At 35.8% G+C, this 24,335-nt stretch overlaps 6 protein-coding genes across 7 annotated transcripts; 4 read left to right on the top strand and 2 right to left on the bottom strand.

The window, feature by feature from the left end:
- Positions 1–5,507: 5,507 nt before the first annotated feature.
- LOC106655434 (cyclin-dependent kinase 9) lies at positions 5,508–7,677 on the top strand. Its single transcript, XM_014375824.1, has 2 exons — positions 5,508–6,189; positions 6,386–7,677. The coding sequence occupies exons 1-2, from the start codon at positions 5,754–5,756 to the stop codon at positions 7,243–7,245; spliced, it is 1,296 nt and encodes a 431-aa protein (XP_014231310.1). The 5' UTR covers positions 5,508–5,753; the 3' UTR covers positions 7,246–7,677.
- A 4,209-nt stretch (positions 7,678–11,886) lies between these two features.
- On the top strand, positions 11,887–13,353 carry LOC106655428 (tetratricopeptide repeat protein 4). Its single transcript, XM_014375813.1, has one exon. The coding sequence runs from the start codon at positions 12,055–12,057 to the stop codon at positions 13,204–13,206; it is 1,152 nt and encodes a 383-aa protein (XP_014231299.1). The 5' UTR covers positions 11,887–12,054; the 3' UTR covers positions 13,207–13,353.
- On the bottom strand, positions 13,338–15,360 carry LOC106655427 (cell division cycle 7-related protein kinase-like). Of its 2 annotated transcripts, none has more exons than XM_023462994.1 (9): positions 15,256–15,360; positions 14,936–15,152; positions 14,765–14,858; positions 14,541–14,683; positions 14,381–14,468; positions 14,128–14,311; positions 13,909–14,058; positions 13,722–13,834; positions 13,338–13,653 (listed from the first exon to the last, which is right to left on the bottom strand). In XM_023462994.1, the coding sequence occupies exons 1-9, from the start codon at positions 15,305–15,307 to the stop codon at positions 13,540–13,542; spliced, it is 1,155 nt and encodes a 384-aa protein (XP_023318762.1). In that variant the 5' UTR covers positions 15,308–15,360; the 3' UTR covers positions 13,338–13,539. The 2 variants fall into 2 exon arrangements, with proteins under 2 accessions (XP_023318762.1, XP_014231298.1); XM_014375812.2 differs by having other exon boundaries at positions 14,128–14,308.
- Positions 15,361–16,411: 1,051 nt separating this feature from the next.
- LOC106655432 (nicastrin) lies at positions 16,412–19,680 on the top strand. The gene is made up of 8 exons (XM_014375820.2): positions 16,412–16,596; positions 16,683–16,781; positions 16,853–17,181; positions 17,249–17,636; positions 17,699–18,098; positions 18,177–18,616; positions 18,699–18,888; positions 18,958–19,680. The coding sequence occupies exons 1-8, from the start codon at positions 16,551–16,553 to the stop codon at positions 18,971–18,973; spliced, it is 1,908 nt and encodes a 635-aa protein (XP_014231306.1). The 5' UTR covers positions 16,412–16,550; the 3' UTR covers positions 18,974–19,680.
- A 37-nt stretch (positions 19,681–19,717) lies between these two features.
- On the bottom strand, positions 19,718–20,748 carry LOC106655394 (brachyurin-like). The gene is made up of 2 exons (XM_014375770.1): positions 20,682–20,748; positions 19,718–20,604 (listed from the first exon to the last, which is right to left on the bottom strand). Exons 1-2 carry the CDS (start codon positions 20,746–20,748, stop codon positions 19,718–19,720), a joined length of 954 nt encoding a protein of 317 aa, XP_014231256.1.
- Positions 20,749–21,466: 718 nt separating this feature from the next.
- On the top strand, positions 21,467–24,285 carry LOC106655441 (solute carrier family 35 member E1 homolog). The gene is made up of 3 exons (XM_014375831.2): positions 21,467–22,169; positions 23,231–23,439; positions 23,515–24,285. Exons 1-3 carry the CDS (start codon positions 21,827–21,829, stop codon positions 24,001–24,003), a joined length of 1,041 nt encoding a protein of 346 aa, XP_014231317.1. The 5' UTR covers positions 21,467–21,826; the 3' UTR covers positions 24,004–24,285.
- The last annotated feature ends 50 nt before the right edge of the window (positions 24,286–24,335 follow it).

The raw sequence follows: 24,335 nt of genomic DNA, 5'->3' as shown, positions 1-24,335 counted from the left end.
ACATCTTCCGATTTGTCTTGAAAGAGCACATGATTGATGATTTTTATTTTTCCTTCGCTACAATGGAGAGAGAGTGTGTATAAGGTCATAATTAAAAACGCAACGATTGTCTCTGTACACTTATCCTTACTGTGAAGCGTGACTTTCAATTATTTCATCTTGCGTTAGGATCAAATTGACCCCGAGTTTTTGGGGACCACCTTATAACACACAGCAGATAACTCGCGGGACAATGGCCAGCAACTCGATCTATCATTACTCTTTCGTCGACTTCTTAGGATTTTTTACCATAATTGAGGGTAAATTTTAAAATTATTTATAAGCGCTGCTAGCGGCCTATTTGCGGTGGCGCTGCACATATTACAAGGAGAGAGAGAAACCGAGATACCAGTAGCTCGAAAATCTATATTAATGTGAAAATTATTAATATAAGAAGAGATGTGAACTTGGAAACTCGTCGCCATCAATCATACGTATATCTCTCTTTTACTGTGACGCGTTACCATACGACGACACGTATTATTATAATTGGACGCGCAGTTTACAATTTTTCTCTGAAAAAAATAAAAAAATGCGAGAGGCAATTGATATTTATATTATATCAGCTGCAGCTAGCGCTCGGCCAAATTGGCAAAGATTAATTTCTCGCTCTCTCGGTGCAGCGTTGCGTTAAAGAAGAAAGAAGACAAATCCTCGCCGGTTCGCACCACGCCAGCGAGCGCAAAGAGTTTATAACTCATAAAAAGCGAGATAAAATTAAAAAAAGGAAAGAATATACAGAGGCGCGGCGCGTTATTATACATCGAGTAGTAGTGTACCGAAAAGCCGCGGCGCGTGAAAATCTCACGCTCTTTTTCTTCTTCTACTATCTGCTGCTGCTACTCATTGTAATCTTCCGCGAAAACGCATCGATATACACAAGCCGCGTATTATAACGTATATAGGAATACATTTGCCATGGCTCGGCTCGCGCGTAACCACAAAAGAAGAGAGAGAGAGAAAAGGAGGAGGATTGCGAGTATCGCTCGCTCGCGAAGGGGAGATACTTGGCGCGTGCCAGCGAGCGCGCGAAACCCAAGAGAGAGTGTATATTAAGAAAGAAGGGGACCGAAGAAAAATCATCGGTTTTAATAGGCCTGTAAAAGCTACACACACACACAAATTCGCGTATACAGCGAGTCAATTATTATTATATATACGCGTTGTAGTGTGTCTCAACTCTCAAGGATGATACTCTGGTACTACTGGACGTGGGCCTGGCGCGCGCGGCAGGTGCTCCGAGCTCTCGATCTGCTCTCGTGCTGCTACTGCTGCTGAATCCTTATATTACTACTATGTGTATGCAACGTTGTATATATACCACTTTATAATATGTATATGAGGACCTGGTGTTTTCGTGTATATATAAAAGGGAACAAATCTGTTGCGGCGAAAGACGACGACGACGACGATGATGATGATGATTTATAATGATACACACGCTTTGTGTACCGTTTTGTATCGTGCAACCGACAACGACGATAAGACAATAACAGTCCCTATCTCTTGCTATATATATTACATTCAAATGTTTTTCGGGATTTTCCCGAGAGATTTCGTCGATGAATACCACTATGTTATACATACGTAGTTCACGTGATGTCAACGCTTTATTATTATCGTTACGTCGACAAATTTAAATGTCGCAGGCCTTTAAAGTCAACTTGCGACTTTTGTTGTTCCTATTAGCTGCGCAATTACATAGCCGCCTCGTTGATACGCCACTTCCGATGCATATGTAAAATGTTGCGAATTGGAAAATAGAAATGTCGCCAACGACACTTATTAAACGTCCGTCGGAACACGCCTCGTCGTGTGTATTACGTTGTTGCCGGAAAAAGGGGTAGAATCAACCCCCCCGCACACACCACACGGCAGTGGCGGCAGCGAGTAATTTGCCATTTTATACTTTTGCACAATAGTATAGTGCCTCTCTTTTGTATAGCGAGGATAAGAAAATTATAAACTCGTTTCGTTTCCCGTGACTATTTATCGACTACTTTATACCTATAAAATATATAATACGCGCGACATTGTCGTGCGTCGTTTTCCTATCTCCTTTCCTATGTTTTTTGTTTATTTTTGCGCTCTGAAATAATTGTCATTTCTCGTTTTAATTGAATTTTCATACCGACGCACGACGTCGCGTTTCACTCAGCGTGGGTGGAGGAATAATACATCGTTTATGTATAGAGCCACCATATAAACGAGGCGCGGAAAAATCAACATAGAAATCCTGAATTTTGATTGGCATCTGGCACAGAGAGAAGTGGATGAAGAAGAGGAAGCTCTGAGCTGCGCGTCGAACGTACGCAGAGTCACGCCGATTAATTGACCCATATATAACAACGATTCACTCGGTACATCGATCGACTCGAAAAATAATTGTCGATGCTTCTCTATTCTTTACTAAGAACCAAAAAAAAGGGGGATGAAAATTCATTATTCCACTTCGATGGATGACAAAAAAAGCTCGAAGATTTGTCCGAAAACACTTACGCGACATTTGATTTCGATCGTTCAGGCGAAATCAAGCCTCGAATCAGTAAAAAAAAAAGCAAAAATCATCCCTCGAACTCACAACAATCATGGAAAAAGGATTGAATCCGCGAGCATTAAGAAAATTAATAAAAAGCAATCTACTCGAATACACCACCGCGCGCGCACGCGATAAGATAATCGTCCGACGCTTTGAGAGCACTTAGGGCTTTATTCGCATGTATAAAAAAAATAACACTTGCTTCTACCCGAGGCGCGCGAAGCAATACATTAATGCAGGCACATGACTGTGCTTTTCAATCGAGGCCTGCGACACCTTCGCGAAAGGGATGTAAGCGCGCAAATTGAGAGATTTTTACGTCGCGATATAGAGTGTATGTTATGATAATAATATAAAAAAAAGGACGCGCGTGGCACACATTTCTTGATTAACGTTCGACCCCCGGGCTGCATTAATATTATTATTTATGAATTATTACAAGACGAGTATCGAGCTCGGGATACCGAAAGAGTCTATACTGTATTGTATCATTAACGTATAAATATATGATATGAAAAGATGCGTATCGTGCAAAGCTTTTAAGCGGAATTACGCGTCAGTTATAGATATTAAGCTTATTTAAAGGGCCGCAAAGAGAATATGCGATTGTTGCCTCGTGGGGGTTGAATAGCGAGCTTCTACTTACAAATACCGATGGATTGTAATTTGTTGAACTATGTGTGCGGTTGATCTGTATGTATATTTCATACATACGCGTATGGTATAGACGAGAACGAAACGCGAAAAATGCCGAACGCGATCGCATCAGTTTTTCGTCCGTGTTCGCAAGCACGTGAGAAAGACTTTTTTTACTTTTTAGTTTAGTTTTTATTGGTATAGCTGAAGACTAAATTACCAGAACAAAACGTGAGAAATACAAGAGAGACGGTGCGTGTAGTCCATCTATATGGAACTTCCTATTAACTTCGACTCGGGCGATTGGACGAGATCGTTTTTACCTGCGGTCGATCGAGTAGATTGTATATCGGCTATGCGCTGATAATGCCGAAATCTTCTCGTGTTCTAGGGCCGGGGAATAGAGATTTTTTGGTTAGTAAGAACATTCCGGCAACCTAACCCGATAGATGTATAAAGTACTAGCGACCCCGTCGTGGCTTCGCCCACGTTCAATTTTTACGAAAAATGTGAAAACGTAATATTTTTAGCTTTGTCTATTGGGATGTATATGAACAAATTCGACTGTTAGAAAGCTCCTAAACAGGCCGCGTCAAGAGCAAAGCAGAAAATGTCTAAGTTGAGTCCGCACACTTGTAAAATGTGAAAGTAAAATGCGCGAAGTGGTGGATTTTTAAATGGTATCTTCAAAACGACCTACAGGGCGTTAAAAAAATCGTAGAGAGGTCCTTTTTTTTTAAATTACTCGTTGAAAAGAGCACTTTGCGATGGTGTATGTTAGATTTCGATAGAAAAATTACTGTGTTACTGGTACACGTTCAAACAGTCATTTTTTTTCAGTAATTTTTAGTGTCGCGCTCAAATACTACTGGTAACTCAACATTAACTCGAATCTTATCTTAATTTATATGGATTTAAAGAGGACAAAATTTACAAGAAATTAAAAAAAAAAGCGTGTCGATACGATAAATCTAGCCTAAGATAGAAGCATTTGAAAATCGACTAATTTTCGATGAATTTTTTTGTTGCGATAATTTTGTTGCCGAGTGTAGATTTGTTACAGCTACGCCAATATGGCGGCGTACCCCCGGAAATTAACACGCGTTTGATACAAATAATCTCAATTAAACGCATTCTCATAGTATTAATTATCCGCGGGTGGAATGTGACAACTCAAATTCATGTGAAATTCAACGAGGAATCTGAATATTGCATTATTTTTCGAGAAAAATTTTTAGACTTCGACGCCCAATAGCTGGCACAATGCGAAAAAAAGTATGAGTACTGCACTACTATTGATTTTGAAAATTATAACAAACAGAGAAAAATCATTCGACGTTATCGAACCGCGTAGTTTTTTCGTTTCTAATATAATAACAACTTTTTAAAATTATTTTGACGAATCTGCCCAAATTTTTCCAATATGTTTTGTGTTGCGGCAAAAGTTTTACACCGGAAATGGAGCTGGAATTTCTTCTTCCGTTTGAAAGATTACACCACGTAGATCATCTTAATCAGAAAAGAATTCTATCCGCTGGAACGCCGGAATTCTTGTACTTCCATTCCACTGTCCACTACTCCGTGAACTGGACAGAATTAGATTTGGTTTAGCGTAACAATTTCATAAATACGAAACATTTTTTGAAAGGAAGAAATTGTTTGGTTTCTTACGGAGTCTAAACTGGTCGTTTAAACAATATTATTTATGATATAAACGATTTTTTCCTATGATCACACCATTTACCCTTTTTTAAAAAAATTGATTGCAATAAATAAGACTGTGTAAGGGAACTTTTTTACATGCAAACACAGTATATTTGATTGTTTTTCTCACATTATCAAAGCTTTTTAAACAATCAATAATTTGTCAACAATGAAATATTTTATAAATGATCGTGCTTGTTGTCATTTTAATAAATTTATAGATATCTATAAATATTTATGTATTTTTCCATTAGAATCATAGCTAAAAATCATTTGAAAATTTTCATCGTTTGACCAAGTTTCTTGTCAAAAAATGTCAATAATATTTATTACTTTATTTATTCATTTTTTAATTACTAAAAATTGCATTGTTGCATTGACAATTGTAGTATTCTATATGCAGAGATTTAAATCTGTTTCAAATACTGCGCCTACTGCCACCACCACCATTGCGTTCACGTTCCTCGTTTCGATGTTAGACGATCTCACGCAGCACCGGCTGCGCATGTACCGAGCTGCCTACACTGCTGCTGGCAATGCTCGAGGATCGAGGCAGTAACTAGTGACTACCTACCAATGTCCATGTGAGCTACACCACTGCTATACCAGTTCATTGAGACTCGTTGGCGGTGTACTGTGTAGCATTTGCGGCCTGTCTCAGTCACGAGTATCATATAGAAGTGCAGTGTAGTCATTGAATTTTCTAAAGTGTTGTATAGTTTCTGTTTTTTCTCTCGTGCATCTAACACGTGGCTTTATTATACCTCGTGTTAATAGAGTCAGCAGAACAGTGTTGCTTTTTACAAACGAATTTAACAGAAATTAATTTGAAAAAATGCCGAAAACACCACCTCATCCGAGGTCGCACTCGACGGAGGCCGGGGCCTCGTCGTCGAGAAGTTCCAGCGCGGCCAGCTCGTCCGGCAGCATTCCAAATGGCTATCATCCTAATAAACCCAAGAGCTCCAGCCGAGAGTCTACTATCAGGATGAATCAAAAGGAAAAGGACAAATACATGGAGGAATTCAATTTTCCCTACTGCGAAGAGTCCTCGAAGTACGAGAAGGTAGCCAAAATTGGTCAAGGAACTTTCGGAGAAGTGTTCAAAGCCGTTGAAAAAGGTGGAAAAAAGAGAGTCGTCGCCATGAAAAAAGTCCTCATGGAAAATGAAAAGGAAGGCTTTCCTATCACTGCTCTCAGAGAGATAAGAATATTGCAGCTGCTGAAAAATGAAAATATCGTCAATCTCATTGAGATCTGCAGGACAAAAGGTAAAAAATACTCGTTTATTTTATATTAAAATGGTGTTTTTTGATACCCCAACAAAACATAACCTACAAATTCCCTCAAAAAAGATACATAATATTTCCCAATAATGACTTGTATGCTGCCACCCTTGCCCTGCAATTTATATTATTTATCAACTTTTGAACATCTAATTAATTTTATTTTATTACTCTCTTACAGCTACACAGCATAATCGTTATCGACCAACGTTCTATTTGATCTTTGATTTTTGTGAACACGATCTTGCTGGTCTTCTATCCAACGGCAATGTGAAATTCAGTCTAGGCGAAATCAAGAAAGTAATGCAACAGCTACTCAATGGTCTTTACTACATTCACAGCAATAAAATTTTGCATAGAGACATGAAGGCAGCAAATGTTCTCATTACAAAAAATGGTATATTAAAATTGGCTGATTTTGGATTGGCTAGAGCATTTAGCATCCAGAAAAATGGAACAGCTAACAGATACACAAATCGAGTTGTTACATTGTGGTATCGGCCGCCAGAACTCTTATTAGGTGATAGAAACTATGGTACGCCGGTAGATATGTGGGGCGCAGGATGTATAATGGCTGAAATGTGGACAAGATCTCCTATTATGCAAGGCAACACTGAGCAACAACAATTGACATTAATTTGTCAATTGTGTGGTTCAATTGACCCATTTACTTGGCCTGGTGTTGAGAATTTAGAACTTTACAATAAAATAGAGCTAATAAAAGATCAAAAAAGAAAAGTAAAAGATAGGTTGCGACCATATGTAAAAGATGCTTATGGATGCGATCTTATTGACAAATTGCTTGCTTTAAATCCAGCTAAAAGATTTGATGCTGACTCAGCTTTGAATCATGATTTCTTTTGGACAGATCCAATGCCATGTGACTTATCTGAAATGTTAAGCAAACACTCTCAAAGCATGTTTGAATATCTCGCACCTCCAAGACGAGCCACTATGAGACCAGCCACTGGTGTCACAGCATCTCAGAAACCTCACAATAATGTGGTCACTGACACAGGCTATCAAGACAGAGTCTTTTAGCAAAATATTATTGGATTTCGCAATAATTAATGATTTTTAAAGTAAATTTTAAGTAAATAATTTTAAGTAAATCTACTTATTTGTTAATTCTCAGTCAAAATATGACAAATTTTCCATTAGTTCAAAGATTTAAAATCTTTGCAATTTTTTCTATTCAAAAACTACTTTGAAATTTTTTAATTAATTGATTTTCTGTATAAGTTTATTTAGACTTTCTGTCACATTGACTTGATTTGACCTTCTCTGAGATTGTTGTACAGTATGAAAAAAAGCTTCATAAATAATTTTTATGAAGTTTTGTTATGGCATTTCTGTATGTATGGCTGTATATATAATTATATAATAAGTATATCATGTGATATAGTATAACAAAACTAGATTTGTTTGTACTTTAAGCAAAAAATAAAGGCCAAAATATGGCGTAAAAAGTTATTTATATAATTTTTTGTCGCCTTATTCACTTGCTTTTATTATAAGTTGGATTACAAGTAAGTTAAATTCAAGTATTAAGTTTACATTATTCGTATCGATAGATATTATCGATTTATTTTTTTTAGATTAATTGTTTTTAATTAAAATTTAAAAATAAAATACTTTTGTGCATACCAAGATTTTGAAAAGGCAAAATGAAGTAAATAAAATATGCATAAAACATAGCATATGCAACAAAATTAATTATTTGAATAAATAGTCAAATTATTCGAATGCATAGTCAAATTATTTGAATGTATAGTCAAATTATTTAAACAAGTGTGTCAAATGAATACTAAATTCCCAAAATTATAAAAAGATTGACATTTTACTATTACAATTTAATACCATGCTAGAAGTTAAAAATCAAACAATGATTATTGTATAAACTAAAATGAAAAGAATAGAATATTCCATAGGAATAGTGTCTAATACTTAATCTAATCCGGATACGAGCTACAACTGTACATATAAAAATTAGCAAATGAGAGCAAAGTCTGCATACGAGATACAACTGTACCTATAAAATTATAAAATTAAAGTAAATGGATATTTATCTATTAAATTTTCAATCTTTATTAAAATTTTTTAGTTTTTATTTGTTCTTCTAATCATAAGTCATAAGTTTCTTTAGTTATGTCAGCTGAATTCATACATTGAAATAGAATTATGAAAATTATTGTAACAATAATAGTATTAAATATTTTTCAAATAAATTCAACCTTCAGCAATTCAAACTTTTTATTACTGAATTCCTCACATCTTTTAGAATAAAAAAAAATATATATTTGAAATAACAAAAATATTAAATATCTTTAAATTTATTATTTTAATTGTGACTATACCAAGTTTCTTTAGTTATATCGGCTGAATTCATTCGTTGAAATAGAATATTGAAAATTATTGTATCAAAAATAGTATTAGATATTTTTCAAATAAATATTTGAAATTCATAAAATTGAATATGCGTTGAACGTTTTGAAATTCAAACATTTATTTCTGAACTCCCCACAGCTTTCAGAATAACAAAACATATACATTTAAAATAACAAAAATTTTAAATATCCTTAAATTTATTATTTTAATTGTGACTACCAAGTTTCTTCAGTTATGTCGGCTGAATTCATACGTTGAAATAGCATTCGGAAACTTAATGTGCCCCCGGCCGAGCCCTTCGTGAGACGTTCATGCCAAGTGTTGTAAGTATTTTAAACCGACGACCGCACAGCCTTTTGAAGCGCAATTACTTAATTTCTAACGTTTCCAATATGAAATTACCTTAGTTTTTTTACGGCGTACTAAGATTTTCTAAAAAATTCAATTTTACCCGGAAAATTTTAAAAATAAACTTTCAACGCTAAATATTCAACGCTAATAAACGTGTAAAAATTCTGAAATATCGGTCGCACACGCCGTATAAGATACCAGGTATCTTAGAAGTCATTTTCGCAGTGGTATTCGTTTTCAGCGACCTCGAAAACCAATGAGTTACGAGTTTCGAGGGGATATGTTCAATATTTCTATTGATCTCCAGGAGACGAGGTACACAGGGCCCGTTCTGGGCCCCAGATGTGTCTGGGACTTTTTTCGTATTGATATTTGTTTTCAGAGACCTCAAGAAATAAAATTAGACTCATTTCTACTGATGTTTCGTGGATCAAGAAAATTGGGCTGGCAAGAAGCATTTCTAAAATGCATTTTTCTCATGCTCAGATGCTGTTTAAAAAATCAAAGATTACCCCTTTTTTAGTGCTTTACTTCCTCGACAATTGGAAATGCATGAAATTAGATTGGAGGTGGACATAATAAAATGCAAATTTACCACTACTTGATTCTTATCATTGTGACTCCCAAGTTCTTTAGTGATGTTGATCGAATTCACACGTACATTAAAATTATAGCATTCGAAAATTAATTACCAGATTTCTATGTAGGTTTAAGTCAAAAAGATTTGCATGTAGAGTTTTCAGATGTTTCATATATTTTATTTTTTTACAAAAATTTTATTGTTAATCCAGTATAAATAATCTATGTATGAAAACCAACAATAAATTATTTATTGTCGGTAAATTATATCGACTAGTAATTTTACAAGTACTGACCATTTTCATACTTTGCTTTTTTATAAAACAACAATCTATAGCACGCAATACAGATACGGTTCAGCGTTACTTATGTTCATTACAGGACTATAAAAATATATACATTTTATAACATTTATAACTTGAAAATAGAATTATACTTCTATTTTCTAATTCTAGCTTCTTTCTTTAACAGAATCTTTATGATCGTCTTGATCTCCGCGGATTTTTTAAATGAAAATTATTTTTCACTATTTAAAAAGTACTCAACGCCCATGGTTATTATATCGCAGCGGAATATCATACAGTTTGCAATGTCCATATCATCTTAAATTTACCATAAGTAATTCTATAACTTGATTAATAAAATAAAAACAAATAGGGCGCTATAAATAATTAGTCAATTCGATCTTCATAACTGTCGTGATTATTAAGACCGCTATTTATTGCCTCCTGTTGTTGCTGCTGCTGCTAGGCGTTAGTTTTTTTCAAAATTGCTCGTCGTTATCGACTGCATTAAATTTTTCAACTCGAAGGGCCACGGCTCCGTAAAGAAATAGTCTTTGGATCTGGCAACTTCTATAAACTTAACGACGTTCTCGTGCTCAAGTGGCTTCACCAGCTTGATTTCTCTGATCTGCGGTTATTGGAAAACTTTTCTCGTGCTCCGTAAAAATTTTTTTCATCGCAACCAGGGAGTAGTCCTCTCGCCGTACTGCTTTATAGACATCACCGTACGTGCCATTTCCGATTTTTTCGATTTTTTTATATTCATACTCGTCGACTGCGACCATGTCAAAAGGACCTCGCGTGAGGTATTCGTCCTTTTCCCTCGAGTCCATGTTAATTCTTGCGTTAATCTGCATTGGCGAAGCCATTTTTTTCAGGGCCATTACTTAAAATCCGATGAGAAATCCGATGATCACACTCGAACGACAAAACTGTAATACCGATAAGCACTTTAAATCTTGTTTATAATTTTTTTTTATTATTTTCGCGCACTGTTTATAAGGAATAAATGGCCGAACTCTAGTCTGTAAATTTACAAGAAAGACACTGCACACGTTTAAAGTATTATGAAAAGTGACTTGTTTCCACCAGCGAGATATTCAGAGTTAGCTGGAGTTAGTTAATCCGATTATGCGAGTTGAACAAGCACCTCATATCACTAGTACATTAAAAGTATCAATCTTTTTTTTCAAAATATCGGTATTTATTACACATGATTTAAATTGTTATCACTTACCCCAACGGAAATTTTTCTCATGATATAGTTTTATAAAGTCTTAAAAAGTCTTTATAATTCTTATAAATGTAAGAAATTCGTACACCTGATTAATCATTTTAAAGAGTTAAAAAGAGTTTTTAAAAATTCATAAAACCTTGTGGAAACTCGACTTTTTGGCAAAAGTGTTAAGTTTTTTTTCCATTTATTTTTTTTTTTTTTATGTATTGTTCATATCGTTGCCCGTATAGTTTTTTCAACATGATTTTTGGTGAGCGTCGATCAATCAAAAACGTTTTTAGAACTATTAAAAACTCTTCAAAACTCTTTATAACTCTTCGAAACTCTTTATAACTCTTCAAAACTCTTTATAATTCTTTTAAACAATTAAAATTACTTGTAAAAATTTTTAAAATTTTTTTTCTGAACATTTTAGAAACCCTTCACATAAATTTATAAAAAAATTTTATACTAATTGAAACTCTTATAAAGTTTTATTAAATTTTGAAATCATGGTACGAAATCTGGAAATTTGTAAGAATTTTAAAGACTTATTCAGACTTTTGAAGAGTTTTTAAGAGTTTTTAAGAGTTTTTAAGAATTTCTAAAGACTTAGTGTGGCGATCAATTTCTGTAGGGGTAAGTATATATTATTCGGAATATTTTCTAAATACTTCCAATCATCACTCTAACTATAATTCATAAAATGTCAAATTTATATTTTAAAAAATGTTCAATAACTATATGTATTCAGTAGACATAGTTACTCTAAACAAATGCATAAAGTGAGTGAGATTTGGATGTTCAGATTTTCATTGTAGAAATACACTTATCACTTGTTCCAGCCCAGCTGGTGTTGCGAATGCGTAGGAGCACGTGTTTACACGCTCGTAGAAACGAGGCTGTTGATCATAACGTGTGACTACGTTGCTGTAACAAACATTTTCTCTAATTGTTTATGGAAGCTTATATAAATCATTAAATTTGTGAATCGTGAAATAGTTTCTTACATTTTTGTAATCAAAAATTAAAATGTGTGACAACGCTTCTAGAGAAGATGCGCAAAAACAAGGTTACACCGAGGAAGAACGTGCAGAACTAGCTGGAAAGCTTGAGCAAGATTTGGATGACTTTATTAATAGTCTTGAAAAAAAACCTTATACTGATGGATGGCCCGAGGATCGTTGGGAGGAAGAAATGGAAAAACATCCTTTCTTCATGTCTAAAATTTCAGATGACCCAAACCAAGTATCTCCATTGATCGAAGGACTTCAGCAATTAAAATATGGAGAAGAGTACAATACACCAGACGAATTAGCTCAAAGTTACAAAGAAGATGGAAATTTCAATTACAAGCATAAGAAATACGAGCAAGCTGTTTATATTTATACCAAAGGTATTGAAAGTAAATCTGAAAACAAAGACTTGATGTCCCAACTCTATAGTAATAGAGCTTTGTCACAGCTAAAACTAAAACACTATAAATGGAGCTTGCGAGATTGTAGATCAGCATTGCAATTTTCACCTCAGTACATAAAACCTATGCATACAGCTGCAAAATGTTGTTTAGAATTGAAAGATAATGATCAGTGTATTCAATTTTGTAATCAAATACTTAATATTTTAAAGAAAGAAAACAAGCAAGATGATGAAATAGTTAAATTAAAAGCAGAAGCAGAAAAGAACAAAAAGTTGAAGTTGAGAGATGCTAGAATGAAAGAAGCTAAAGAAAGAAAACTAAAAGAAACTCAAGAAAAAATAAAGAAAGCCATTGATCTGAAAAAAATCAATATTGATAATGATTCAAATCTCTTTCAAGATAGTCAATGGTATGTACATTTAAAATCTGATGGTTCGTTGGTATGGCCAGTGATTTTTGCTTACCCTGAAAATAATCAAACAGACTTTGTTGAAAATTTTGAAGAAACAACATCAATGAAAGCACAATTAGAAGAAATTTTCAAAGAATCACCAGCATGGGATAGTGACCAAAATTATAAAGTAGATAAGTTAAATATTTATTTTGCAGGAAAAGATAAAAAACTTCATAGAATTAATATAGACCAATCATTAGGTTCTATTTTGCAACACAAACAATTTATTGTTAATAATGGCACTCCTGTGTTTTTTGTTGTTATTGCCAAAAGTAAAGTTGAACATGCTTTCTTAGAGAGTTACAGATGAAAAACTATACTTATGACAGAATAGCCAATAAATTTGTACTATTTTTAATAAATTACTCTTAAGTGATTTGAAACTGTAATTATGTAAATAATGAATAATTTTTTGAATAAAATTGGAATCATTCTAAATGATACTGGTTTAAACTTATGTAATGTTGATTATTTACAACCGATAAAATATATTAAAAACTTTACAAATTCATTTAATACTAAATTACGTCCCCATTTCATGTCCTAATACATATATATCTTTAATTTTATTTTGAGTAATAAATATATCTCTCTTTGTGATTTCTTTAAAATCTAATTAAACTTAATAAACAATAATTTCAGTCTATGATTTAAGAAATGGGTGATTCAAAGCTTCTTCAGCTGTAATTCTAGTTGCATGATTTAAGTCCAACAATTTTTTAAGTAAGTCGTAAGCTGCATCAGGATAATCTTCTTGCTAAAATAAAATTAATTATAGTAATTTATGGCTTTAATTATTTGTGTGAAATTATAATAAAATATTACCAAAACAGATGAGCTTGATTTACTATTAGGGTTTCTTTTTCTTTTGCGTGATTTTTGACAAAGATCCTTCAGATCTAATGCTTGTGTGTCTGTACTACATATAAACTTTTTACCTATTGAGAATCAATTTAAGGAACTGTTAGTTTAAATAAAAGCAACTACATTGACCAGAAATTTTTAAAGTTACCGAGTGCTTTGGCACATTTTTGTACAGCTTCGGTGCCAAAAATTGCGACAATTTCAGCAAGTGCAGCTATATCATTTGGTGGACGAAAAAAACAATGCGACGAACTTAAGATACAAAGCATCATCACACCACTAGCCCACATATCAATGGCTAGAACAAAGTAGATATTTTAACTAACTTGAACATTTGTAAGTAACTCAATCTTATTGAGCTTCTTACCTGTAGTAGGTGGATGATGCTTCAATAATACTTCAGGGGCTCGATAACCTGGAGTACCAGCTCGATTGACATTTTGTTCTGGTCTCATTAGACAGATAGAACATACTTTGGGTTTTCCGAAACACTCGCATCTAATATATGTTGATTTTTTTGTATCTTTTATCAAACTATTGACTTTATTCTGCTAAGAAAACTTGATTAATGGAAAAATGCATTATTTTTTAAGTATAATTTAAGTCATAAATTGTTGTACCTCATCATGACACTTGTTTCGAGAAATTGCAGGATTACTTCTTATACTGTCGAGAGATTGAGCTAAGCCAAAATCTACTAACATATACCTAAAATCAAAATTGTTTTTTGATTATATTGATATCAATTTATATTGTTGAAGGAATGAAAAAAATTCTTACTCTCTTTTTTGTCTGTTGTACAAAAAGTTACTTGGTTTAACATCTCGATGAATAATTTTAAATTGATGTACTCTGCGCAGAGCTGTTAAAAGAGCTCTCATATAATCTCTTAGTTCTTCTGTAGGCATATTGAGTGCATAATCCTATTCCAAATAATTAAAACGAGTCAACGTTTTTTTTATTAATTTCATTTTGTTTTCTATACAAGAATTTACAGTACTTACAGAAAATTTGTCATGGTACAAGTATTCCATGACGAATACCACATTTCCAGCTTCTCTAATGCACAATTCTACTCCAGCTACATAATCTGTGCCACTAAAAAACAATAATATTTTGAAAATGAATTGGAGACCAATAAATATCATTTTTTATGGATATGTTTTAAAATTCACCCTATATCTTTAAGGCATTTCAATTCACGTAAAATACGATTAGGCGAAACTGTAGGTACTAATTGTTTTATAGCATAATATTTGTTGGGGTTGCTCTTGAGATATGCCAAAAATACAGAGCTAAACGTGCCCTCGCCAATCTTGCCAATAACTTTAAAAATTTTTTCCAATTGAGGAACACTTTCTAGTAAATAGCTCACATTTTTGTCCTTGCGATCTGATAAAAAAGGTTAAAATAAAAATCAAATACGAGCAATAAGATATCAATTGAGATTTTCGTAGTATTTGAATTCATAGCAATCAAATGAGTAAAGACTAACTTTCATCGATATCACTTTCTTTGGAATTATTTTTTGGTATTTCTAGACTCATCTTGATTTTCAACACTTTAAAACAAAAAATGTGTATACTTGTTCATTTCATGATTCAACAACAACGACTGAAAAGCGCGCTGAATGCGTAGACTTGTGATTTGAACCGTACTTTTTCAAGCGCGATATTCGAAAAAATACAATAATTTTAATATTCTGCAATTGTAATTTTGTTTACAAAATTATTGAATTCAAGTAATAACCTTTTAGATAAATTAATAAAATTTTATAAACTTCTATATACATATATGTAAAATTAGAAATGGTTTTTAAGACAAGAAAAAGTAGAAAATTTAACATAAACATTACCAGGAATGGTAATTTTGGAGAAGTTGTACACTTTGAGCAACGAAATATGAGCAGCTAAGATTCAATTTGAGATCAAAAACGTTCGGATTCATCGATTATTTCAAAAATTACATCGTGAAGAAGAAAAATGTAATTTGTCGGAAATTGATTGTTTTTTAATTTGAGACGTAATTTTAAAAGATGATTAGCTAAGCTTTAATTCAAGATCGAAAACGATTGGACTTATTGATAACTTTAAAAATTACAGGAGAAGAAAATAGGTTTAACTACTATATTTTTCGCAAACATAGGAAGGAAAATTTCATCAGGAAGCTGTTTGACAAGGAACTGGCTGCGGTTTTTTTCATGTTTGTAATACAGGCCTCTTTTTTGTCACAAATTAATATTTAATTATTTTTTTATTTTAGGAATGGTGCAGAGCAATAAATAATTGACATTTTATTGTTGCACTAGCGTTTGTTATGACAAAAGTAATTATTCCACCTGTCACTTTTATTTGTGAGTTGAATATTTATATGTGGTCTGCTGTTAGACTTTTTTTCAGTTTTTCGAGAGTATTTTCATGATAACTTTCTTCTACCTTCAATTCATCCATAGTGTTAGCTCACAACATAAATCGCATTATGCAAAATTATCAACTTCATGAAATTTTAATAAATCGTTGTTGCAATTTAGTTGGCTACAGTAACAGTGTGGACATATCGATAGCAAATAGCAATAATGCATAAAGCGAACGGTCTGCTGGTTTGGACATTGACGCGCATGCGACACGTCATATATAAGTCATCGTCGAGTATAGACAGAAGCGAAGTTTTTTCGTTTGCTTCGCTCACTGATACAGAATGGACGTGAAAATTTGTCAACATACCATAAACAGTGGCAAATAGTTTTTGTATTTATCGTTGAAGAACCTAGTTCTAGTTTTAGTTTCGAATATGAGGTGCCTACTGTTTATGTTATTGTTCGCAGCCATTGGCTTCGGTGAGTTTTAACCTAGATAGGCAATGCACAGATAAGATAAATAAATCCATGACATGACATGTGTATTTTTAACTGTCGGATTTCAGGAGCTGCCCAGAAACTCAGGGATATGATGTATTATGATTTTCATGGATCTGCAGCTTGTTTCAGAAGACATAATGGAACGCACCAATTCGGTTGTTCATGTAAATATACCTTTTTAAATCGAAAAACCGAACTATAATGGCTTTGAGTAATGTTATTTTTTAATTTAAAGCAAGTAGATCTGGTAGCGTTGGAGTTATTCATTTTGTCGAAAATGAAGATGATATTGTTTGGCTGGAAAAAAATGCTACTGCTGGACCTTACATGATTGTTTTAACTTTCGATATGTTTACAATGAAAACATTGAAAAGGTTTGAAGATGTAGATGTTAATGGAGTTCTACTCTACAGAAATACAAGTCTAGATCGTCCAACCAGCTATTCACCTGATGACAGTTGTCCAAACAGATATTCAGGATATACTACTTGTAATGAATCATGGAACCCCCATGGTTCATCTTTACTTCTACAAGACTGGCCCTTCCCCATGTTTTACATTGAGGTATATTAAATTATCTTCATAAAAATTAACTTTTGCATGAAAAATCTCATTTGTTTCTATTATCTAGGACAACGAAGTTCTTGAAAAAGTAAAAGATTGCTACCTAAAGATGAATGCGCATGATAGAGAAAAGCAAAACGAGCGCTCCTTGTGTGCTCTAGAAATGAAATCTTTCATGTTTGCTGCTCTTAATTCAGAATCTTGCTTAAAAAGAGGCTCATCTAATATTCTGTATCACCCAACTCTCTTCTGTGATCCAATAGGTGACCAAAATATTCATTGGCCAGTTGGCCCAATGAGTGATAACATTAAAAATGTTATTATGGTGATCGCTAAACTGGATTCCAATTCAATGTATGATAATTTGGTACCAGGAGCTGGGTCTACAGTTACAGCTATTGTTACTCTCTTGGCTACAGCAACATATCTTCATATGTTGAATGCAACTATTAGTGGTAAGGTTTTATCATCTTGAATAAGTTATTTTGAATATTTAACAATTTTCAAATAATTTTAGATACAAATATTGTATTTTCACTGTTAAATGGTGAAACAATGGATTATATTGGATCCAGTAGATTAGTTTATGATCTTAAAGAAGGTAATTTTGATGCTCTAAAGGGTAAAACATTGAAATTGGAACAAATAAGCTCAGTAATAGAGTTGGGTCAACTTGGAGAGGGAAAACTTTATTTACACTCAAAAAATGTGAAAGATGATAATCCTTTATTGACAACTCTTAAAAATGAATTGAAAGCGGATGTATTGAACAATAGTGTACCTCCAGTTTCTGTGCAGAGTTTTCTAAAAGAAAACTCTTCTATTGAAACACTTGTAATAGCGAATCATGGAGAGACTTTTGTAAATAATTATTACAATGGCTTACTTGATGATGCTGAAGCACTCAATTATTCAAGGTAAATTGAATGAAATGGATAATTATTACAAAATATTTATTACTATTTAAATATATAATAAATTAATGATTTTTTCAGTAACAAGACTACAAATCTTCCATCTAGCTTAGCTAACATTGCAATTACTCTAGGTAATGCACTTTATAGCATAACAAACCCAGGAAGCAAACCTTCAACAGAGAATATAACTCTTATTGAAAAGCTTGTAACTGAACTGCTGCCATGTTACTTGGAGAGTGCTCGTTGCACTTTGTTTTCAGCTGCATCACGACCAGGAACTATATTACCAAATCAAGTGCTTTCCTTGTATACTGGGGTGGTTAGATCCGACAATGCAGCTACTATCTTAACCGGTCAGTTGCTAGGTTTACTAACTGGTACTACATATCCTGAGCTTAATCAAACTTCATGCTCGGAGAAACATTTCTTATGGATGGCTGGCTACAATTTGACTGGTGTTTGCGTCGAGGCTACGGCTAATTTCAGTCAAGCAAAAAGCCCAGCATTTATTATAGAAAGTTAGTATTACAGTAAACACTTTTTATTAAGCACGTAGGATCTAATTTGAGGGCTTGTTAACTTTTTCATCATTATTTTTAGATTACGATATGAAATCAGGAAAATACTCAACTTGGACAGAATCAGTTTGGGAAAATCTTGGTATGAGAATGTTCTTGAAGCCTTCTTATAAGGTTGAAGTATTAAGCTTAGGCATAGGTTTAGGTGTTTCACTCTTCACTGCATTTATAGTCTGGCGCATCAAAGCTAATGCAGATAGAATATTTCACAGGTAAGCAGTGGTATAATAAAACAACAAATAAATATGACGAATTTAAATTCAATTACATTAATGTTTCAGCGTGGTAAATCTGTAGCAGTATGAAATGGTAAATAAGTTATCAAGCAAGTCATAAATCGAGGGGAAAAGAGTACATTAATGTGATAATAAAAAAATTGTCAATAGAACTTGCACACTTTGTGTATTTCTGGCATTTGAACTGTGTCCGAGTTAACGTTTAGATTGTTATTGCGTCGCGACTGACTCATTGTGCTGCGGAATCAGTGAAATGTCCTTATGCAGCTGTAACTCGGCGCTTCGCTCGACATTCCACGGTTTTGCGCAATTTACTGTGAATGAACGTACATTTATATCTATTTACGTCTATTCAAACTGGATGTGATAAATTAAATTACGAATTTTATTTTCAAGTAACACTTCTTTGCATCCAGATTAATGGTACTGATCGATCAACTTAAATTAAAAAATTTATATAACGATACAATTAAAAAATTCACAGTAAAATTCTAATTGTTACGTGAGGTTTACTCTACTAGAATGTAAATAATGCTCTTAGTTATAAGTTCGATGCATGATTGAATTGTGTCGGTAATCAAATTAACCAATATAATTTAAAAAATTTTTTATACTATACGTTGTAAGTAATTTTTTTAAACGAGTATCAGAGACAGACGTACGAAGCTCGTGTGACTCGCTTCGTACTTCAAATTGTCAAATGAATTGGCAGCTATATTCGACTGACATACAAACCAGAAAAATAAAGAATAATAATTTAGTAATTAACTCTCTGCGTGCGAATTTACTTTCTCGATCCCCCGACTCAATCGTCGACGTCGCCCATGACGTCGCTTATCCAATCGACGAAGTAGGAGACCTTCGTGTAGGCCACGGGCGAGCCGCCGTCGCAGGGCACCGAGCCCCAGGACGTGATGCCGATGACCTCGCCGTTGGCCACCAGCGGTCCGCCCGAGTCGCCGTTGCAGGACGAGGCGCGTCTGAAGCCCGGCCCCGTGCACAGATTGCTCTCGGCCAGCTTGAAGTCCGAGTCCGGATCGGCGGAGGCGAACATGTCGGCGCAGGTGCGCAGATCGACGATCGGCAGCGCGACCTTCCGCAGGGTGCTCGGCATCAGTCGGCGCATACCCCGGGAGATCGAGCCCCAGCCCGAGAGCACCGCCGCGTCGGAGTCGGGCTCGCTGTAGGGCGCCGGCAGGTCGATCCTGTCCACGTAGCGTCCGTCCAGCTTCAGCGGCCTGGCCAGCTTGAGCAGGGCGATGTCGTAGGGCGTCACGGGACCCTCGTAGGCTGCGTGCACCCGATAATCCGCGACTCGGACTCGCTGCTCGGTGGGCTCGCGCGTCCTGATGTTGTGCTTGCCTGCGACCACGGTCATGTCGTCGGGCTCCTCGCCGTTGGTGCAGTGGGCCGCCGTGAGGATCCAGCGCTCGTTGATGATCGAGCCGCCGCAGACGTGACGCGAGCCGATCTGCAGCGAGACCTGGTGCGGGAACTCGCCCCGGCTGGCCTCGTGGCCGCCCACGATTCGACTGCTGTCGGCGGCGGCGCCCCCGTTGCTCTGCTGATGCTGATATTGTTGCATGTTCTGCAGCAGCTGCTGAAAGAAGCCGCGATCCTCCGTGGAGGAGAAGACGACCGACTCGGGTTTGATCTCCTCCGACGACAAAGACGACGACGATGGCCAGTCACCTGTGTGTCGGGTACAATTTTGACATGTTTATGGTTTTTTATGCGAGAAAGAAGATCGGATTTTGACATCAGCTTACCTAAGACCAAGCCAATGCCACAATGAAGCGTCACCAAAACCAGCAATGTTTCACCGAAATTCTTCATTTTTTCGTCCCAAAGTCACCGAGTTCGCATACCGATTTCGACCCGATCGCGCGCGTTCGACCCACAGTGGCATTCGAACTCGACTGATCGATGTCTCGCTGCACCCTCTCTGCACTCTGGACTGTATTGGCATACAGTTACGATCGATAAAGTATCCATTGGGTAATGAACTTATTGCTTTTGGAGCCATAAAATGCATTACCAAACACACTCGTCGAGACCGTTTAGGTTTAGGAGTGTATAAACATAAATACATTTGAAATTGGGTCAACGCGTGTGAAATACTGCACGTCCGCGTGATCGGTATCCGGTCGTTTTTTAGTTATAGTGCATTCGAATAAAATTTATTAAATATCCTGTCGGGACCATTAAACATTTTTAAAGATTGTTACAAATCCCTGCCTAAATCGCTCGCGTTGAGCTGTTGGTCAACATCGCGCACTTTAAAATAAAATTTGCTCATCTCCGAAGTCATTCATTAACGAACGGATCATCGTTCATTGAAATTCCTGAAATTCCGCACCCATATCGCTTATGATACTTACAACTCTCGCTCTTTAAATCACTCGACAAATCAGGCCACTCGAAAGCCGATATGATCACATCCGTGCGAATCGAATTTGCGCGCGCGCTATCTTTTCTAACCTCGCGTCCCCCCCGCGACATACACACTGATTATACATATATACATACAGGCGAAAAGAGAATCATCATTTCACTGTGCCGCTCTGGCGTGTGTCTGCGAAGCAGCAGTCGCAGCAGTCAGCCTCGGCAGTTCCACCGCTGTCAGCGTGTGTTGACGTGTGCGTGCGTGTGTGCGGTGGTGGCTGATCTCGCGATATATTATATTACTTATGTTGTAAGATTCGTTATATATAGGTGTAAAAGTGCGAAAGTTCGACTCGCGGTCTGTGCTGCTGCAGCGTAGTGTGTATCAACGATCCAACACCGACTCGTCGACATCATGTCATTGAGAAAAAAGTTGTAAACTATTCGTAATAAAATACTCTCGCGTCGTTACCTGTAAATCATCACCCGCAATAATAAACGAAAAGTAACATAAAGCCCGGACACCATCATGATCGTCGAGTCCGAGAAGAGCAAGGAGAATCGCGAGATTCTGACGGTGGTGCTGCTCTGTCTGCTCTGGTACGCCTCGTCGTCGTCGAGCAACGTCGTCGCCAAGGCGCTGCTCTCGGACTTCCCTTACCCGATGACGGTGACGATGGTGCAGCTGCTCACCATCACCCTGTGCTCGGGGCCCGTGTTCCGCGCCTGGGGCGTGCGCAAGACGTCCTCGACCCTGATCACCTGGAAGTATTACCTGAAGCTCATCGTTCCCCTGGCTTTCGGCAAGTTCCTGAGCAACGTCTTGAGCCACGTCAGCATCTGGAAGGTCCCGGTGTCGTACGCCCACACGGGTAAATATCGTTATCGACGTATCCATTATCATCGTCGTCGTGGTGCATCGTCTCTCGTGTCTAAAAAAAAAAAACCCTTATCTATATATGTGGCATCTATCGTCGTGCACACACATATGTGTCGATATGATAATATGCGCGTGGAGCTAGCACATCGGGCTTCCTCGCGCGCACCGCGTGGACGATATTCGCAGCGTATAGTGGGAAGCATGGCAATGCCAAAGATCGCAACATATGGCGTTTCGAGATTCGCTCGATTTTTTTTATTTGCAGTGGACGCACAGTCGCGTGTGAATTGTTGACAACGCTCCTTCCTGTATTTACATAACAATATAAACTCTGTAAATCACTGCATCTCTCTGTCTCTTGATTCGTTCGATCGTATTAGCTGTTATTTTAACCAAATCGAAATCCATACTGTATGCTCTTGTCATATCAGCTGTCACGCGCGGGAGTCGTTTTTCCGTTTTGACAGTATACACTGTGTGTATACTCGGCGCGTCGATAATTGCACCTGTTTTTCCGCGACGACTCGATTTAATTAACGCGCACCGCTGATAACGTTAATTAATTTTCTGTTAACATTATTTTACTGCTTTGACGTTTTGACATCTCTCTCGGCGTAGCGCGACTTGCCTGTTTCTCTCTCTCGATTTATTGCGAAAAATGAGCGCGCGCGCGCAACGTCGAAGAGAGAGATAAAATTTAGTTGGGCAAGATTTGAATGGTGAAAGTATAATACAGAAATCCAAGAGTTTGAGGGAGACAACGCGCTTTGTCACTAGCGCCGTGTCAAAATTATATTGCCTCCGGCTTTTTATTTGTTTCCGTCCGTCCGTTGAACGTGGATACTTATATCGATCATTGTTGCTTCACCGACCAACGAATTGAAAATGACGAGAGATCTCAAAGTTCTATTTTGGCCGAATTCAATAAAACCGAAAAAAAAATTTCACAAGACCATTGCCAAGTTTATTTGATGCTCGAACTCAAGAGCTTTAAGTTGACATTGAATCGGAGGGCAAGTTTGTTTAACTAATTTTATTTTGGCTTCTTTCCAGTTAAAGCCACGATGCCACTGTTCACTGTTGTGCTATCCAGGCTGATACTGTCCGAGCATCAAACCAAAAGAGTCTACTTGAGTCTGCTGCCAATCGTCTGCGGTGTGGCTATTGCGACATTGACAGAGCTTAGTTTTAATTTTACAGGACTTTTTAGTGCTCTGGCATCGACTCTAGCCTATTCTTTACAGAATATTTTCTCAAAAAAGGTGAGAATAAGAAAACTGTTAAATCAATGTTTCTAATAACGAATAAATTGTGACTTATGCTTTTATCTTTTGCAGGTACTACATGATACCGGTATTCATCATCTGAGATTGCTTCTCATTTTGGGTCGTTTAGCACTTATTCTATTCATACCAGTTTGGTTGGCATTTGATGTTAAAAATCTTATGCACGATCCAGTTACGGGTGCTCCTATTGATATATCAACGCGAACTATAGTACTTCTTGTTTTGGATGGTTTTTTGAACTGGCTTCAAAATATCATTGCTTTTTCTGTTATGTCTTTAGTTACACCACTGACATATGCAGTTGCTAGTGCAAGCAAACGAGTATTTGTCATAGCAGTAACACTATTTATTTTAGGCAATCCAGTTACAGGTCTCAATATATTTGGTATGGTACTTGCTATTCTTGGAGTACTTTGTTACAATAAAGCTAAGTACGATCAGAAGCAAGAAGAAAAAAGAAAAAGTTTACTGCCTAAGTTCTATAATCCTATGCAAAATGGAAATGGAAACTTTATGGTTAATGCAAATCATAATGTATAAAGTCTACTCAAAAGTATCATATAAATGTGTAAAAGTGAAGTGATTCTGAAATGACTCTTTATTATGAAAATAGATTATATTCAATTCGAGACCATCCAAAAATTTTGAATGGGACCTTTAAAGTAATAGAGTATTGAAAGTTTAGATAGATTCAAATATTGAATAAGATATGGAGTGTGTAAATAGTTGAATATGTAATTGTTACGTAAAATCAATTTTTAACAAATCTTCTACATTTGTGCAATTTATAAAATTTTTACGTTTTATTACTAATGAGCTATAAAATTAGATTTTATGCTTCTTTTTTATATAAATGTATGTGAAAATTTTTT

Source organism: Trichogramma pretiosum, unplaced genomic scaffold (assembly GCF_000599845.2).
Source record: "Trichogramma pretiosum strain Unisexual culture from Peru unplaced genomic scaffold, Tpre_2.0 scaffold101, whole genome shotgun sequence".
Classification (NCBI taxonomy): domain Eukaryota; kingdom Metazoa; phylum Arthropoda; class Insecta; order Hymenoptera; family Trichogrammatidae; genus Trichogramma; species Trichogramma pretiosum.
The sequence above is the reverse complement of the archived record's forward strand: the minus strand, read 5'-3'. Positions and strand labels throughout refer to the sequence as shown.